The sequence below is a fragment of the Melopsittacus undulatus genome, chromosome 12 (assembly GCF_012275295.1).
Source record: "Melopsittacus undulatus isolate bMelUnd1 chromosome 12, bMelUnd1.mat.Z, whole genome shotgun sequence".
Lineage (NCBI taxonomy): Eukaryota > Metazoa > Chordata > Aves > Psittaciformes > Psittaculidae > Melopsittacus > Melopsittacus undulatus.
The window spans coordinates 1583730-1601348 of NC_047538.1; the positions used below are offsets into that span (position 1 = coordinate 1583730).

Consider the following 17619-nt stretch of genomic DNA (forward strand, 5'->3'; position numbering starts at 1 on the left):
AATAATTATTGAAAGCATTTTTACAAGAAAAATTAACATGTTCAAAATAGAAAAGCTTCAGGTTATTATATATCGCCTCCTAGCTGTCAAGCCTGATTTTAGTTTTAAAATGCTACTAAGAAAACCAAAATTCCTACTGGTGTCACAGAGCATGCCTACCCCATCTATACAGCACCTCAAGTGGTTTTGATTGTTCCAGTTGTTTGAAGTTGAAAGCAGCACTAGTACAGACAACAGATGCTTTCTCCATACTCAGTGCTGTTTCACCCTCGGAACCAGCTTATCACTACATAAGTAGCAGGCAGCCAAAAAAATAATTAAACATTAGTCTTGCCACACTTCCCCTTCCACAGAGTATTGTCAACATCTTCTCTCAACATAAATACTTGTGATGAAGTTTAAGTGATTAATTCAGCTAAGAAACTTGGCTGGTCATCCATTTTTGGAATCCAATCCTGTAGTGTCTGAATCAGTTTACAGAGGCAGCTCTACAAGATCTGCTCTAGTTTGCAAGCAATACCATCATATGCCACTTGATAAACCTGTATTTATCCAAATTTAAATGGGCCTTATCTTCATCCCTGTATCCCTGTTGTTGTAATTGACACAGACTCATTTTAGTCAGCAGGAATAGTACACAGGTAACGGCTACTAATCCTACATAACTTACCTGATGGACTGAAAGTGTCAGCAGCTGTCAAGTTCTGGAGAGGGCAATGTTTAAGTGAAGCATGTCTGTTCAGCCTTAGAGAGAAGCCATCTGTTCTGCAGACTGAGAAAAACATCTTAGGTTCCACAGCCTGTGACCAGGAGGTAGTGAATTGACTTTACTGACCTGACACCATTAGTCTGCCGATCAGATATGCTGGTTACCTTTTTACTGAAGTCAGTCTTATAGGACTTTAGGAAGGCCACTTGGAACTTGCATATGGAAGCCAAATATCTAGCTAGTTAAGTTATGACCATATCATCAATTCAATAAAGTGGAACTGAGAAACTCTCAATAACTATAGGAAAAAAAAAAGCACTTGTCCTAGCAGAAGAGCTTGCGTGCAGTATAACTGACAAGCAATGAACTCTGACAAGAATGACAAGCAAACCATGAGACATTTGTGAGTAGTGGAAAACTCCATTGGTAAGCTTGGACAGTGCTTTGTGTTGTGAAAAATTAGATTTTTATAAACAAAACCTGCTACTGGTACAAATTCCCCAGGCTGCAGAAATCTAAGACTCTGAAGGACCTTGCGCCTAAGTCAGAAAGAAGAACATAAACAAGAATGAATCAAAGCAGCAAGAATACTTAAGTGCTTGAGTTTTAAGAGTCTCATTACCTAGGACATCTCAAGCACAAGCTAAGTAAATATCTTAATAGTTCATCCAATTCTTTGTTTTACCTGTAAAAAGCTCTTTAAGTAATATTACTTTTTTTTTTCCTAAAATTCAGACCTATTAAATGACCAGTAACCCCAGCAGTTCAGCTGTGTCAGTCTCTCCCAGAGAAACTATTAGTTTAAAACCACAACATGTAGCAGCACACTGTCTCCTGTTTTTAAGGACAAACTAGAATGGCTGAGAAACTTCGTAATAGAGACCTTGTTTGCATTAACATGACAGCAACCGGCCATACTGGTATCACTTGGGGCTGTCTGGTTTCAAGGCTGCTTTAGACTCTGATGAGAAAAATCTAGAAGCATTTTTTCCTTCCATGGATCACTAGGGCTTCTACACACAAGAATTTCCTTGTCCAAGCAGTAAGAGTCACTTTTTCAGTCATTATGAATATATTGAGTCTGATATCCAGATTTACAGGAGTTTTCACTAGTATTTCTCTCTACTGTGGGCTGATATGTGTCTGTGCTTATGCACACCCAGGCAACCTGAAAAGCCAATTCGTACATTTAGACAGCACAACAGCAACAATATTGATATTTTCACAATATAGAATGTTAAGTGTTCAGATCTTCAGCTAAAGACTTGTAGAAGCTGACCACCAGAAATAGTGTGAACAGAATTACAAGTCAACTGAACATCATTAGGTGGTATATATTCTCAATGCAAATGCAGGGAAAATAAAGATGACTTGTACACACATAGCCAAATGTAGCTAAATTTCAAGCACAAATAAATGACTACACTACAATCAACAAAAGCAAAACCCTCCAGGCAAAGAAAACTGAGAGGTGTATCAGGCAATAAACAGAGCAAGAGATGAACAAAGACCAGCACAGACTATGCCAACAGAACAGCTTGTTCTGTTCAGTGTGATTGAGTGACAAGATCTGGAAAAACAGGATTAACAGTCACAGATGTGCTTGAATACAAGTGAAGAATACCACAAGGAAGCAACTGAGGTATAGTACAAAAGAGTTTGAGACAAGGTTGATATTGGAAGCTGTATTTTTATTGTAAAAATAGATGTTTCCTTCGTGTTTCCCTGACAGCCAGTCAAAATCTGTCACCTGCCTTTTTAATGCTGCCAGTCTGTTAATCTCGCTGGTTTTGGACAGCTCTGAAAACAAGGAATGGTTGGCCTGCTGTAGCATTTCTCACTCCGGGAGGGTAGCATGTTGCAGTAAGCGTTGTAAAGACATTTATAATTTAAATGAGCAGCCTGAGAGCCCTAGGACTCATACACAGAACTCCTCTACATCAAGTGCGACACACTAAAATATTAATGTGAGTTTCTACTATTTAATGACTCTAAACTAGCAATATTAATCTCAGGCTAGACAGAAAACTTTATCTTGCTTTTCTACATCCTTTTTCACCTTTTGCAAATAAGCATACAGTGACACTCTTGAAATATAAATCCATTTGTGTCAGTACTTTGGTTATCACAGGTGAACGAAACACTAATGATTTCCAGAAAGAAATGCAGCCTCAGACTTTGACAAAAAATCTGCCCTCCTGGAGCCTGCCATAGCTTTAAAAACATACTGTCCATACTACACAGGTCCTCAAAGTTTCCTCTCAACTGTTAATAATACCTTACAGCAACACAGGAATGAATCTCATCCATGTTTTCCATTTGGTAGTCCTCTAACTGAAGTATTGAAATAACACGTAACATTCTATATATGAAAAGCAATAGATATTAAAGAAATATTTTTAATCAGAAGGACATATGCCAGATTCAACTACTTCACAGAGCTCCTGCATTACTTTAAAAGAAAGGGTGTTAAATACTAGTGTCTTTCTGGTCCACCTTTCACTTTTAAATCTATATATTAACTGAATCACAGCAGCACAGAAATGTGTAAATGTTTTGGAACTTGGACAATCAATAAGAAAAAAATACACTTGATTACAGGATTATGTGTCTTCCTATATTAGAAGCATATGGAAAAAGTACTGAAGGTACAGAGATACTTTACTCACACTAAAAGAATGTAGATTAAATATATAGAACTTGGTAAAGTGACAGCTAGTTGGAAAACTATAGCATCGATTAACACTTCAGCAAAGCACAGCTGCTTAGAGTGAAAGTAATGGGATAAACCAGAAAATACAACAGCTGAGAAACCCCCAGTGAGGCCCCTAAGGTAGAGTAACTGGAATCCCTTTAGTTCAATAGATGTAAAACTGAGCTGACAAAGTATCTCCCAAATTTCTTCAGATCTTGAAGCCTGCTTCCACAGATAAAGTAGAAGCTCATGTCTGTGGGTACCACATGACTCTCTATTCTTGTGATTCAAAAGGCAGCAGACATTTATGAAGATGATTTTAGAATTTAATCCACTACAAGTCACTGTGTAAACAATACAAGATTCAAAAAACAGCTTTACTACCTCTTGTTTACCCTCTTTTGGGTAAAGTTAGTAAAATAACCAGGAAGTGTTAGAAGCAATATGGAGTTAGGTAGTCTTCATAAACAATATACAGGTATAGAAAGTATTGCATTGGTTTAGAACTATATTTCTACATAATAAAAAAAATATGCTTTGAAGCAAATAGAAATAATTTAAGGTTTAAGCTCCATTCACTGGAAAATTGATTGAGAAAAAGCAAATATAAAAAAAACTTTAAAAATATGTAATTAAGGCAAGAAAACAAACTCAGCTGTATGATATCCCTACAAAAAGCCAAACAAAATCAATAGGGAAAAAAAAAACAAAATATAATCAGTCTCCCTGAAAACAACCTAATCTCCATGCTTTAGTTTTCAGCATTAAATTTCTTTGCCCTTCCACCATGTCTTTTAAAGGGACATCCTCCAATCAGTAGCAGGGTGAGCCTTCAAATTAAGAACTTGAAGAACCAATATAACTTTGATGAGAAAGGAATGGAAAAGTAGCATCAGTCCTTGAGCAAAAGCCTGTACTTCTATAATCCTTAAATGAGTAAGCAAACAATATTGTGGCAGTTAAGTCAGACAAGAAAAGAAAATGAGGAAGCTCAAAGAAGATGTTAAGAATACTAGTGTTTTGTCATTAGTGCTGCAAGTTGATATGTACCTTGTCTCATTTAAGATCTCAATAGCAATGTCTCTAGAACACAGAGGGGGAAAAATTAAAGAAGTAGGAAGTTAATAGATGAACGTATTTTTTCAAAAGAGGAGGTCTGAGCTCTTTTGGAAGCTTTTTCTGGAGCTATAAACATGTTAAGTAAAGGAAAGTTACAATCTGTGCTGCTTGTGATACTATTGACAAAACGTACACTTCATTTTGAGGGTAGAAAGTTTCATACTCTAACAGATGTGGTACGTGTTGTGCTCTTGGTTTTGTTTTCTTTGTTATAAGGCTCTAACATGTCAAATAAGAGAAATAAGAGTCTTGGCTTTTCTTATAATTATCTCCAAACTTAACACAGGTGTAATTAGTCAGGCTCACTTATGTTAATACAGCTAAATTAGAACTAATTTAGCCTAATAAGCTAATTTAAACATGCTTCTATGAAATTTCTTTCCATTAAAATCAGAAGGTTTAAAACTGATTCTGGTATATCTAAACAATGTTTTAAAATTTAAACACATCCTGAGTATTCCAGGTGGGAAGATCACTGTGTCCTGTTATTTTTCAGCCTGCTGCCACAGAGGCATTCAAATTCTCTGGCTTCAGAGTATTCATCTTCCCGATACTTGAAATGCTGTCACTGTAGCTATTTTTCTTTTAAATATGGTGGATTTTAAAAAATACTTCTGTTTGACAAGAGGGAGTAGCCAGGGGACTCACCTGGCTACTTGTTAAAGAAACCTTCTAGCTCATGGAATGGGATTTCTCCATCCTGGTACAACATGAGTACTTTGTCCAGGCTTATTGCCAAGTTTTATGTCAGTTTTACACTGAATATGAAAACAAAGCCATGTAAAACACTTCTGAACTTTCAGTTTCTAATCGGTAACTGTACTAATGCCTCCCATTCTCCTACTTAAGTCAGGGGCTTTTTCTCTGGAAAAAAGGTCTAATTCTTAACATTTCATTGTGAAAAACAGACCTAGCCAAGGAGCATTGCATCTTTTTGGGCAGTATTATGAATAGGGAATTTAAGTAACAGGTATTCTGCTTTCCAAATTAAAAGAGACACTGTTATTCCTGCAGTACACATACAATCATCTCTCAGGAGGTGACTAAGGGTTGTTTTTTATTCTTCAAGGTACTTGCTCAGAAATGAGAGTGAGAAAAATAGGGTTTATCTAGGACAGCACCAAATATGTGAGGCAAATAGGTCTTGGCCTGTCACAGAGCGCTGGCCCAGAGAAACAGCCCACACGTTCTCAGGGGTGAGCATCTCTCCTCACACCACCTCGTTATTCAAATCATTTCCCCTCAGACACCTCGTTTGTAGACAGAGGCGAGAAAACCACCACCCTGCAGAGCTGCGTTAGTACGAGAAGGAAAAAAAACGACGAAAAACCAAAAATAAGGGAAAAGAACCTGCTCTTCTCCACAGTTTATGGTCTGGGATGAGAGTGGTGGACGGAGGCCGCGGGATGGGCTGAGGGGGTCCTGACGAGCCCCGCAGCAGAGGCTGGGGGTAGCGGGCGGGAGGGGGTCCCGCGGTGGGGGACCTGCCCGCTGGCCTCCCCCCAACGTCACTTCCGAGGCTGGAGACAAAATGGCGCCCGAACGGTGCCGGAGCTGAGGCCGCTCCGCGCCGCTCCGAGCCGGGCCGCAGGCGGCGGCAGAGGCGCAGGTGAGCGGGAGGCGGCGGGAGTGGCGGTGCTGCCCGCGGGCGCCGCCGCGCCGGAGGCCGGGCCGGGCCGGGCCGTTCGGGCGGTGGGCAGAGCCAGCAGCGCGGCGCCGGGGGCGCGGCTGAGCGGGGCCCGGCGCGGGAGGAGGGGACCGCGGCGGCGGCGGGCCCGCGGCGGAGCCTCCTTCGGGGAGGTGGAGCCGTCCCGAGGGGAACCGGGGGAAGGCGGCGGCGGCGGCTGCTGCTGCAGCTGCAAGTGCGGGGAGGGACTGAGGGACTTGAGTTCTATGGAGAGCCTGATGGCGAGCGGGGGTCCGGGGAGCGAACGAGAGGAGGGGGATGGCGGTAGGGGCCACCGGGGAGAAGGCGCTCCATCCCTTGGGCTGTTATACCATGCTTTTTCCTTGAAATCGCTGCCTCGGAGGTATCAGCTCGTGAAGCAGAGCTCCATAACCGCTGCCAGCCCGACGCTGCGAGACAACAGTTGTCTTCCCAGTAGTTCGCAGTACACCGTCTTCAAAACTTTTGGCAATTCACATGCCTTAAAGCTCGCTGCAGATCAAGTGTCTGCCTTGCTGCGTGTGAGGGGCTTGGGGAAATGGATTTCAGGATTGTTTTCCTAACTGGAAATGTCTTTCCTAGGACATGTCGCATAAAGCAGAAATTTCTTCATGATGGTGCAGTAGTACCATGGGGAAGAATGTTCCATGTCAGGGCAGGGGTTTGGGACTAGATGATCATAAGGTCTTTTCCAACCTAAACCATTCTGTGATTCTGTGATTTTGTGGTTGGGATGAGAGACTAAGTTTAGAACAGATCAAGAGAAGTATCTTCAAGTAGGTTTTCTACTTGAAGCCAGAGTAGTGTGTGAAGCTTTGCAGATAACTCTCAGGAGTAGGTAGCTGAAGCCTGCACTGAAATTTCCAGTGGTTTCAAATTCATATGAAGTTCAACAGTTTCCTTGTGAAATGATAAAAGTTTAAATTGTTTTCAACTGCTGCAGACGGAAGAGAAGGTTTTGGGGTTGCACATGATATCTGATTGTTCAGTGCCAGTATCAGTCCTTCTCTTGTTTTGCATTTGAGAAATCAACAGTGGACAGCTCTTGAGAACAGGACTGGTTGTGTTCCTCATGCTGCTTGAGTTTGCTGTTCCCAGTCTAAGCTCTTGACTTCAGACATGTTATTTGGATGCAAAGTCTTTTTCAGTTTATTCACACATACGAAGTAGATCAGGAGAACTGGAGGTGCACAGCAGTGTGGTATGAAATTATTGTGTTGGCTTAAGACGCTATGTTTTAATGAAAACTAAGTGTGTGTTAAGGATTCAGCTACTGTTTCCTTGGTATAGAGAGGCCTCCAGGTGTTGAAACGTATGATGGTGAATCCATGAGAGCATTGACACTCTTCAGATAGAGAACTGCATTATTGATACAGTGGCTTTTAAGAAATAGAAGAAATACTGGATTTGTAGGGACAGCAGTGAGAACCATGTTCATGACAGTCTTCAAGCATCTAGCTCCCAGGATTTGATAGGGTTGAAGTGTGAAGAGCCCATGGATTAAAGCATAAAAATGACGCTAAAATTCACTTGCAGTGTTACCCTACTTATGCTAAATAAAAGGCAGATCATCACTTTGGATAAAATGTCATGGGTAGAAATGTCCCGATGAGTGTGGTGTTTAGAGATTCCTGAGCTGATCCCTGTTTACTGTAGGTATGGGGATCTGAAGAATAGCCTTCTTCCAGAGTAGCATGGAAGAGGGGGGAAGGATGTTGGAAATACTTATGTACATTTGTATAATCTATCTTTATTTTTCTACATGAGCATTTACTGGAAAATGGAAGTAAAGCAGAAAGTCAAAGTGAACTACTGTTTTTCCGTAAAAAACTAAACTGGCTCTTGCAGTCCATCTCCAGTGCAGTGATGTCCTCATTCTACTCTTTTACCTAAAAGGTTTGATCCTTAGGGGTAAACAAGTAGGAGCATATAAAAAAGAGATTTGAATATTGTTGCTTACTGGGTGTCTGTTGAAAACAAGTTCAGAGTGATTTAGAGCTGACCACTGTGGTAATGTTTTTCCAGTTAGTATCCAGTTGATAGTGTATGTACCTGCAAGACCTTTGATTGCAGCTCTGAACCAGAAAACAAAAGCAAAAATAAGCTTCTGGCTTACAGGAATAACGCAGTACCTTGGCCACTGTGAGTCACTTCGTTACTGGTGAGATGGGAGACTGCTACTTGTATGGTTTTTATCAGGGATTTATAAACAGCCGGAGTTCATAAAACTCATGTGCCAGATATCTGTGTTGGCACACCTTTTTAAAGTGCAATATATTTGCTGTTATACTTGTTAGCGTATTTATTTCTAGCAACGTGGGTTTTTTTTCTGTGGTATTCTGAAAAAAATACTTATTTTCTGTCTCTCTATAAAAACATGCCTATAGACAAAAGTGGGTGGCTGAGGCCTGTATTGTGAAAAGGATAGACAGAAATGGATGTTTTCACGTAGTAGCAAATCAGCAATGTACTTGTCTTGTAAATTGAATTGTAAATTCATTTTCATTTGAATTTACTGTTAGAAAGTAGAGTTAAAAGTGTATTTAGGTCTGAAGACTGGAATGGTATTTTTCTATATTTGCAGCTCTTGGAGACTTCTTGTTTTCTGCTGGTTTCTCTTGACTAGTTACTGTTTAATAAAGTCAAGTTTTTGTGTTTGTGATTTCTTGGCTTATTTTCTCAGTTATCTGAATAAACCTTCCTATGGTATAGCAGTTTATTTGATTACATGGAAGTAGGCAAAGCTTTTTTTCCTAATGGACAATAGGTAGTAGATTTTTGTGTTCAGAAAATCATTGTTTGCCCATTTTTTTTTTCTCCTGTCTTATTCTGTCAGTCTTGAATAACTGAACATGTTTTGCAATTAAATGCCCACAGATAGTGCTTTTATTTCTATCAAAAGCATATTTTAATCTTTAAGAGTTAACATGAACTTTAATTATTTTTTTGCAAGCTTTATTTCACCAAATACATTGAAAATTGTGGATTAGAGCAAAATACTCTAATTACCAGCATATCATTGAATTGGGAAAATGTAAGTGCCCTGATGTTAAAATAAAACCAAAAAATGATCTGTTCAACTAAAAACTAAAACAAAGAGCCCTGCTCTGCCCCAGCCTGTGCCCCTGGTCATTAGGAGAGCACTGTTGAGACTTTCAAGTTTTGTTCCTGGTTCTATAATGAACGTGTTTTTACTGGAGCAGTGACATAATGCATGTCCCATTTTCAGCTTCCAAAAGAGCGTTGATGCTCTTATGTCTGGTTTTTCTTTTTTTCTGAACTGGAAGCAGCAATTCCAGTTCTCATTCAAAGTGCTTTTTGATTCTGAGATTTTATTTTTTTTAAGAAGACATCTATAGAAATTATAAATGTGGTTTATAAAATCAGAAGGTAAAACCTAAAAGTACCATTGGATTTAGTTTGAAAGAGATGATCTGTAGTGTTAGCTTTGTGTACAACTGCTTGCTTTTGTTTGCAGGCTTTATTCCCAGCAGGTGTCTTTGTTTCTTTGTAAGGGAATATTTAAGAATTCTGAAGTGTAGAATTCAGAAGTAAGGTTAAAATACTTTGTTTCAAGCATTTTATTTTACTGTGACCACAGTATTTCCTTAAACACAAATGCCTCTTATATTCTTCTCTAAAGAAATATCTGTTGCTTAACAGTGCCTCTAAATACACTTTTCTGTCACTCTTAAGATTATATGATGCCGTAGATCTTTTTTCTTTTGTGTTTGTTTCCCAGATGCTTTAATGTCTTGAGAAAGAGTATAGCATTTTTGTACTCATGAGATAAAATAATAGGTAGTGGTTTGAAATGAATGTGACTTTGCTGTGTTTTCTGGAAATGAATATTAAAAATTCAAGTTCCTGTACTTGTGCTTCATAAAGGCATAGAACCTTTATTTAGTTTTTCTTATGTACTTAGTGAATCTTCAGAGTTTACTGTGGTAGATGTTACTAACAGTATTTAGGTCTTTCACTCTCAGATGCAGATAGATGTTGCTGCTGAGTTAGGAGGAAAGGTTGAATCAAACCAGTTGTTACCTCCGTTTGATGGAGCTGCTGATGTGAGTTTTTCCAGAGTACTAACACAGTTGTAGGCTATTGCTACCTTTAAAAATGAACTAATGTGGTCATCATCACTTCTTTAAACTTCATATATCATATTTCTCTGGCTGACAAGTCAAAGCAGTAACATTTTCTTTGGGGCTTTCCTGGAAGATCTTCAATTAGACTTGTCTGTGTGTAACTAAGAAGTCATTAGCTTATGAAGTGAAAGCTTGTTTCTGCTTGCAGAGACAAGAGGGTGTACATTGTTGGTAGTTATTGATCATAGGTGCACTAATATTTGTGCAGTGGTTTCATATTTTTCATATTTATTTCATATTTTCTTGGTTTTGTTGAATGTTGTACTAGAAGTTAAAGTGCAAGTTTAGCATTACAAATACTTTGTCTTTTTCTGTCATCTTCCATTTAGGTGGCAAGAAAACTAGTGATTATATGTAAGGCTGCAAGAACTCTTCAGTTCTGGGTTTTTTTCCCCAGTGCGTTAATCTTGCTTTCCACATCATTGAGTTCATTGTTAATAAAAGTAGGTAACAGAGGAAGGAAGAAATGGGGAAATATTATCAGTCCCTTTTTCAGTTACAGAGCTCATATATGAACTTGTCAGTACTGCAGGTATAAGTGTGTTTTTAAATTAATAGCAATATAAATACTTGTTGAAGCTTTTGCTTTACTGTAGCTTAATTTCTCACTTAGTTGTTATTTTATGGTTCCTCCAGTAACTTGTAGCTGCAAGTGTACAGAGTAGCACAGTAATCTGCCTAAACTGTATTACGTGCATGTGCAAATACATCAGTATGTTAAGATTTGATGTAATCTTCTAAGAAATGCTATTGAGAGGTTTGACTATAACCAGTTCTATTAAAGCTGAATAAAACCTTTATAAAATTTGTGAAAATGATAGGGTTTTTTAAAAAAAACCCTCTTTAAAAACAATATTAATTTGAAGCAAAATAATGTTAAATTAGTCTATGAAATACAAGAAAAGTGTATTCTTACTGCTCAAAAGAAACAAAAGTTTTGACTGTTTTTCAAGTCTGACTAATTTGCTTAACTTGGTGAGAAAGCCCATCTGAGAGGAGGCTTTCAGCATGACAGCACTTTAGCATTGAGCCCTTCAACCTATCACTTAATTGATATTTACTGGTTGTGACCCAAATTCTTTATGTTTAGTGGCTGAGTAGCAATGGTATTGAAGAGTTATGGGTTAAATGTCTTCCTCTTTTACTCAGTGTTGAAAATGATGTGTGTACTTCAGATGACTGTCATTTACCATCATGTAGCATATGTGTGCTTCCTCCAGGAGGTTTTCAAATGTTTTTCCAGTGTTCAAGGCCAGGTTGGCAGAGCCTTGGGCAACACGATTTAGGGTGAGGGTTGGCACTGGATGAACTTGAAGTCCTTTCCAACCCAAACCATTCTATGATTCTATTATTCTAAATCACCTTCCAGAACTGTAAAAGCAAATAGTTATGTGAACAGTTAAGCCCTTGTCATTGAGGACCTAATAATCTTCACTGTGAGGGAGGAGTAAAGGTACAAATAGGCACCTGGAGACAATAACAACTTAAAACAGGCAGCTACAGCCATAGTAGCTCATCAGGCTGGGCTGTCAAATCACATCAACAAAAAGCTCTTGCTTTCCTTGTCTTTAGGTGAGTAGTAATTTTTTGTTTTGTAGCCAAGTATAGCAAACCAAGACATTTGCTACTAAAAAGTTGGGTTTCCCACTAGAAAATGTTTTGATGCCTCTTCTGCTATCCAAAATATTTCATTTATAAATTGACATTGTGTGGGTATTGTCCCAGTGAACAATGAGTAGGAGCACTGGATTTTTCTCTGTTACTCAGGCCTCATCTCAAGTACAGAAGTTTTTGTCAAGGCAAGATTTAACTGTCTCATAAGTGACTGTGATTAGTAATGAAACCTGTAATTTCTTACTTGTCATGCTTTAGTGTAGGCTATGTTCTCAGTAACAGAGAAAATCTTAGAAGATCAAATGCTTGGGATGTCTTATTCCTAGGAATTGATTTCCTTCAGATGTTTAAAAGCTGTCCAGATGGAGCTCCTTTATCCAGCAACTGGTCTTTGCTGGCATACTGTAAAGCCTGCTGAACCAGCTGAAAAATTGGAACTGAAGTACAGATGTTTCGGCTTTTTATGTAAATGCTCATGCAATATGGAAATACTGGGACAAAAGGGAGTTAATCTTGGAAGAGCTGTATACAACTGAAATATCCTTTTCAAGGATTTTTTTCCTTTGCTTAGGAATTTCATAATGTAATGTTTCTAAGATGTTTGGCAGTATTTTCACTGTTATGCAGTATTAAGAATTCTTACAGAGCAAAGATGTGAAGGATTATATGAAATTCATTTGGAGTATGTATTTCTGGAGTATGTTTTCCTGGAATGTATTTTAAGTTAAATGTTAGTATTTATACAAAGACTTGGTGAAGAATCAGTTAATTGTTGTTACTGAAGAGGATGAATAAATAGCAGTACTTGAATGAAGTGCTTTAAGTGATTAGGTACCAGTTAACCTCCAAAAGAGGGAGTTGTTCCTTTATTGAAAATTCTGTGTGTCACTGGGAAGGATGAGGTTTCCAGCCTCACTGACAATAATGCTTTTATGTAGGTATTAAAAAAAAAAGACTAAAATGAAGGAAATGGGTTGATGTACTAGACTTCTAGGTACAGCATTGTTCTGATTAGTTTTGTATTGAGTCCTGCGTTTCCAAATTTGATGCCTACTTGATCTGGGAAACTTTATGAAATCTCAGGCTTCTGCTAAAAAAGAATGCCAAATGCATTAGTGTAACAAAATACCTCAATAAAAGGCTTAATTTTAAACAAGATTTTCCTGTTTCTAATCCAAGAGGTTGGAGATTCAAATGCATACACTCTGTTAATTAAAAAACCATTAAAGATGTTTAATAATGCTTTGATACTAAATTCTGACTCCTAAAATTCTTAAAAGTATTTAATCTTGACCAAGCTCCCTTGTTTTTTTAAAAAAAAGATGAAACATTCAGGCAAGAGCAGGTTTCTGTTGCTGCATCATTTAAAACTGGAAGAAAGATTAATGGGAGATAATAATCTTGAGATTATTCATGTTCATTTGAGTTATAACAACAAATCCGTAGCTTGGAGCAGATTTTATTGTTTTCGTAAAGCAATATGCACCTTTGCTACAAATGCTTTAGGAAGGGATCCTCCAGGTCTGTGTGTGCTTGCACTGTACATTTGTAGGTAGGTACATGTTACAATTGTCTGTTTTTCTTTTTAGGGCTCATGTAATCAAAGGAGTTTCTTTGTTGTGTGTGTCTTTTCAGAACACAACAGGAATTCAAAATGAATCAGGTGAGTATGAATGCAAGACTTTATCAAAATGCTTAGATGTTAGACAATAATAATAAGAGTAAACTATCCACTATAATAGAAATGTGCTCTAAAATCTTTAATGTATTTAAATTTCATAATCCTCCTTTCCACAGTGTTTGTGACATTTATTTCATTTCATGATGTAAGTTTTTTGTGTATGAGTTGCCTTTAGCAGCATGTAAGTTACTCCTGTTGGCACCTCTTGTAAAAACACTTTTTCCAGAAAAATCCATTTCATCCTGAGGCTTTTTGTAATAATTCAGCTCCTTATGAAAGTGCCTTGAAAATTGAAGGCTTCCATTATTTTTTTTTAAGCTTTTCTAACCACTTTACCATTTCAAATGTGCAATGAACAGTCAGTCACAGAAATTGGTTGATCAGAATGTTTCACCCTAATCTTTTTCCCTAGAGTCAAGTGAAAAGACTGGGGAAGCATATTTTGTTTGTGTTGTGCCTATAGGGATGCACGAATATCCTGACTGAAGGGTGTTGTTTTAATCGGTGCCAAGTGTACATGATTTTACTTTGCATTTGTCTCTCCAAGTAGGAATCACACATCTGTTTGTGTATATTGTGCACAATTGTATTCTTTAAAGATTGCTTACAAGAAAAGTACATCTTGCCTTAATTTTCTCTTTGGATGATTTTACAAAGTCTTTTTGGTCTACGAATGTGAACATAGGATGTTACATGAAGGAATGCCATTTTGAATTTACTAAAAAAGTTGGTTATGTACAAAAGTCATATAAAATGCTTTGTATACTTTATTGATGCCTGTGTCTATTTTAACATGTGCTTTTATTACTCTTTATGCCCTTTTCTGATCAGCAGCTAGCGCTTTGCTCTCAGTGATGTTACAGGAGTACATACATAATACAGGCAAATGCAGTGTGCAGTGGGTTGTTAGGATGTTTCCTTTTATTTTTATTTTTTCCTTCTCATTTAAAGTAAAAAAAAACCCTTCAATATATATGTTCATTAAAAAGGTAAAAACCAAAGTATAATCTCTATCACATCTTTGAAATATGTATTGTAAATATATATATTTGTAAAATATACACAAATAGAAATTATCATACATATGTATATTAAAATTAGATTTGCTTTTGCACAGTTGTAAGCCATAGCAGTCTATTTTGTGGTAGGTGGGTTGACTGTTGCTTCACAAGTTATTTCTAGAGACTTGAAATCTTTACACCTGTAAGGTTTGTTTTGAATTCACTCAGTGCCTGTTGCTCTGTCTGCTTAAGTAATAAATCTGCTCTAAGAGTCATTCTAATAAGCTTTGTATTCTGCTAAAGTTCTGAAAGCTGTAGATCCTCATATTAACTGTTATAATTGACTGTTTGCTTTCTATTTATGTATCTGTGTCCCATCATGTCCTATCTAGTGTGTTTCCCTGCTCCCAAATTGTTCCTAGAATTAAGATTTCTGAATTGAAACAAAGCCTTCATCTTTATCGGTGGGCTTTCACATTTAGTTTCTGAAGTGCACAGAGCTCATGTTGCTTTTTACTGTTAAATTACCATTCATATTGTTTGTATTTAGCATAAACCCCGACGTGTTTTTCTTGCAGTGCCCTTGTAATTTCATTCACTGTTAACAAGTTGTGGTGCCAGGTCTGTATGAGAAATGTTTTTGTATGATACCAAACATCTTTCAAGTGTTCTTTCGTCTTATCTCTGGTTTTGGTGTGATGTCAGTGACCCTGAAACTATTTGGTCTATTGTTAATTGGCTTTATATGAAAGGACTGTTAGTTTTGTTGTTTATCCCATAGAAATCTTGAAGAAGGGAAAGAAACCCTTTTCATAAGTACTTCCATATGACCACTTTGTAGTAAGGAGAAGGCTTAAAAAAGCAAGCTGTTGTTGGAATTAGTATTTTTAGGTTTCTAGGAAGACTGCTGTCTCAGGATAGACAGGATTTGTTTTCCTATCTGTTTTTAAAAGAGGCCTTTCTTTAACATGTAAACTCCTTCACTGTATATGCTGAATAATGTATTTTAAAAACCCCAAGCAAACATGGGTGCTTTATTGCCTCTCAGACTGCAGTAAGATAGGATAGGAAGAAGGTTGTGTGCTACCTGGAAAACTACATGGGAACTTACTGAAAACTGGGGTAGTGTCTGTTAGGAAATGACACCCACTTGTACTAAAGCTCCCTCCCCACATTCTTTCTGATTTTTTTCAGTGATTCTTTAAAGTATTTCCAATACATCTTTAATTTTCAAGTACCTACAGTGAAGTTGTGGCTGAGGGGTAGCTAGGCAAGGGTCTTGGACAGAGACGTTTCTGCTTCTGACTTCCCTTTCTTGTACCGTCTGGTTTGTGTCAGCAGCCTTAGTCCCTTCATCTCCTGTTCACAGCTACCTCTTCTGCCACCTCCTTTTCACAACTACCTCCTCTGACTTCTCTGCCCTTCCTCTCTCTTGCAATAGGTCCTTTCCTTTTCGTTTATCTTAATCCTCTTCCCACCAAAACATGACACTGACTGGCTGTTTGTCATTGATTAGGCTGTTCAGGATGATTTTTTTTTTTCCTTTATGCTCTGATTTCTGGTTATCTGTAAACATCTTGTTTACATGTACTGTTCCTGCTCTGCTTAAATACTGTTTGTAACATTATAGTCTAATTTGTGGTTGCTCCATAGGCACAGTTACGTTGAAAGTGGTGTGAAAAATTGCTGAATGTATTGAAAGGTACTGTCAAAGTGATTGGACTCTGAATTTGATGAAGATAAGAGAGTTCAGTTAAGGCACCTTCAGATGATTTTTGGCATTGTTCTTAAGTTGCTTCACTCTGGCTGATTTGATTGAAGCAATGTAATATTCCTGTTGATCTTCAGAGTAAGAAGCTTGAAAGTGAAATAAGCCTCAAGTGCTTTAGTAGTCAAAACTGCAGTCCTGGAGTGGGTGAAAAATACTGTATTAGGACTTCAGTTAAATGCAGAATTTGGCTGTAGGACATGCACCATCCTTATCAACAGGAGATTTCTTCAAAATGCGATTAAGTGTTGGTGGAAAAGCAATTGAAATACGGTATTTCTTCTTTTGGTAGACAGACATTCCTTGGGGACAAGCTGTGATTTGGAAAATGTTTTAAGTAGCTACATTTAAATTGCAAATAAAATGAAATTGCAGTGATTTGACTAAACTAAAATTGTTGTTTATTTTACCTTTCAGTATTTGGTTACTTATTATCATTTGTTTGAGATGTGAAATGTATTATGTCCTAGACCATAGCCAGTTTTCTGGTACTTGTGAAATCCTTTAATATGGCAGGTGTCGAAGGAGTCTGAGTGTTGTGTTCTCTGAATGTAGCTGCTAGTCTTTGATTTATGTAGGCAGGTGCAAAATAAAGTTCTGATTCTGAATTACTGCATACAAATAAACTTAAATGATGGAACAGTTTTGGAATAATTATGGCTAAACTATTAAGGAATATGCCAGACATACCCGAGAGCACAGTGCAGGTTCTTTCCAACCCTAACTATTCTATGATTCTTTGATTACACTTGTCTTAAATCAGTTGAGTCTAAATTTTAAAGTTTTGGTAGGGTAAAATCCACAGGCTTGAGATTTTCAATTGCTTGCCTGGCTATGGTTGTAAAACAATCCACCCAAACCCCAAAATGAAACCCAGCTAAAAACACTACCTTGCTTTTGTTAGCTTGTGACTAGAAGTGCATTGTTCTGATAGCTGTCTTGTTCCCTCTCTCTAGTCCCCCTCATCTGTGCCTAGATGTAATTTATTAGAAACCACAGTGAAAAACAGGCTTGGTTCTCCCCTCATGAAATCATGGCATAATGAGCTGGAATGATGTTTAGGTTTCTTTGATATGCTGAGAAAAGTATGTTTCTTTTTTGTTGGAGACATGGCTTCTTGCATATCAGTTCAAGGCTAACAGATGTCTGAAAATCAGACTTCTTTCATCACTGTTTTTCCTTTTGGACTGTTGGAAGAGCAGGATAATACTTAGCTCT

The 17619-nt window shown here is 37.8% G+C and overlaps 2 protein-coding genes across 2 annotated transcripts in view; one reads left to right on the top strand and one right to left on the bottom strand.

The window, feature by feature from the left end:
• Positions 1 to 5971, bottom strand: part of DHRS3 (dehydrogenase/reductase 3) — a 180028-nt gene extending 174057 nt beyond the window's left edge. The window contains exon 1 of the mRNA XM_031042445.2: positions 5874 to 5971. The gene's annotated coding sequence lies outside the window, so the exon portion shown is untranslated. The remainder of the gene's footprint in view (positions 1 to 5873) is intronic.
• Positions 5972 to 6074: 103 nt separating this feature from the next.
• PRDM2 (PR/SET domain 2) overlaps positions 6075 to 17619 on the top strand; it is a 55844-nt gene continuing 44299 nt past the window's right edge. The window contains exons 1-2 of the mRNA XM_013130834.3: positions 6075 to 6132; positions 13541 to 13614. Of these exons, the coding sequence (XP_012986288.3) occupies positions 13606 to 13614 (9 nt within the window). The 5' untranslated portion in view covers positions 6075 to 6132; positions 13541 to 13605. The remainder of the gene's footprint in view (positions 6133 to 13540; positions 13615 to 17619) is intronic.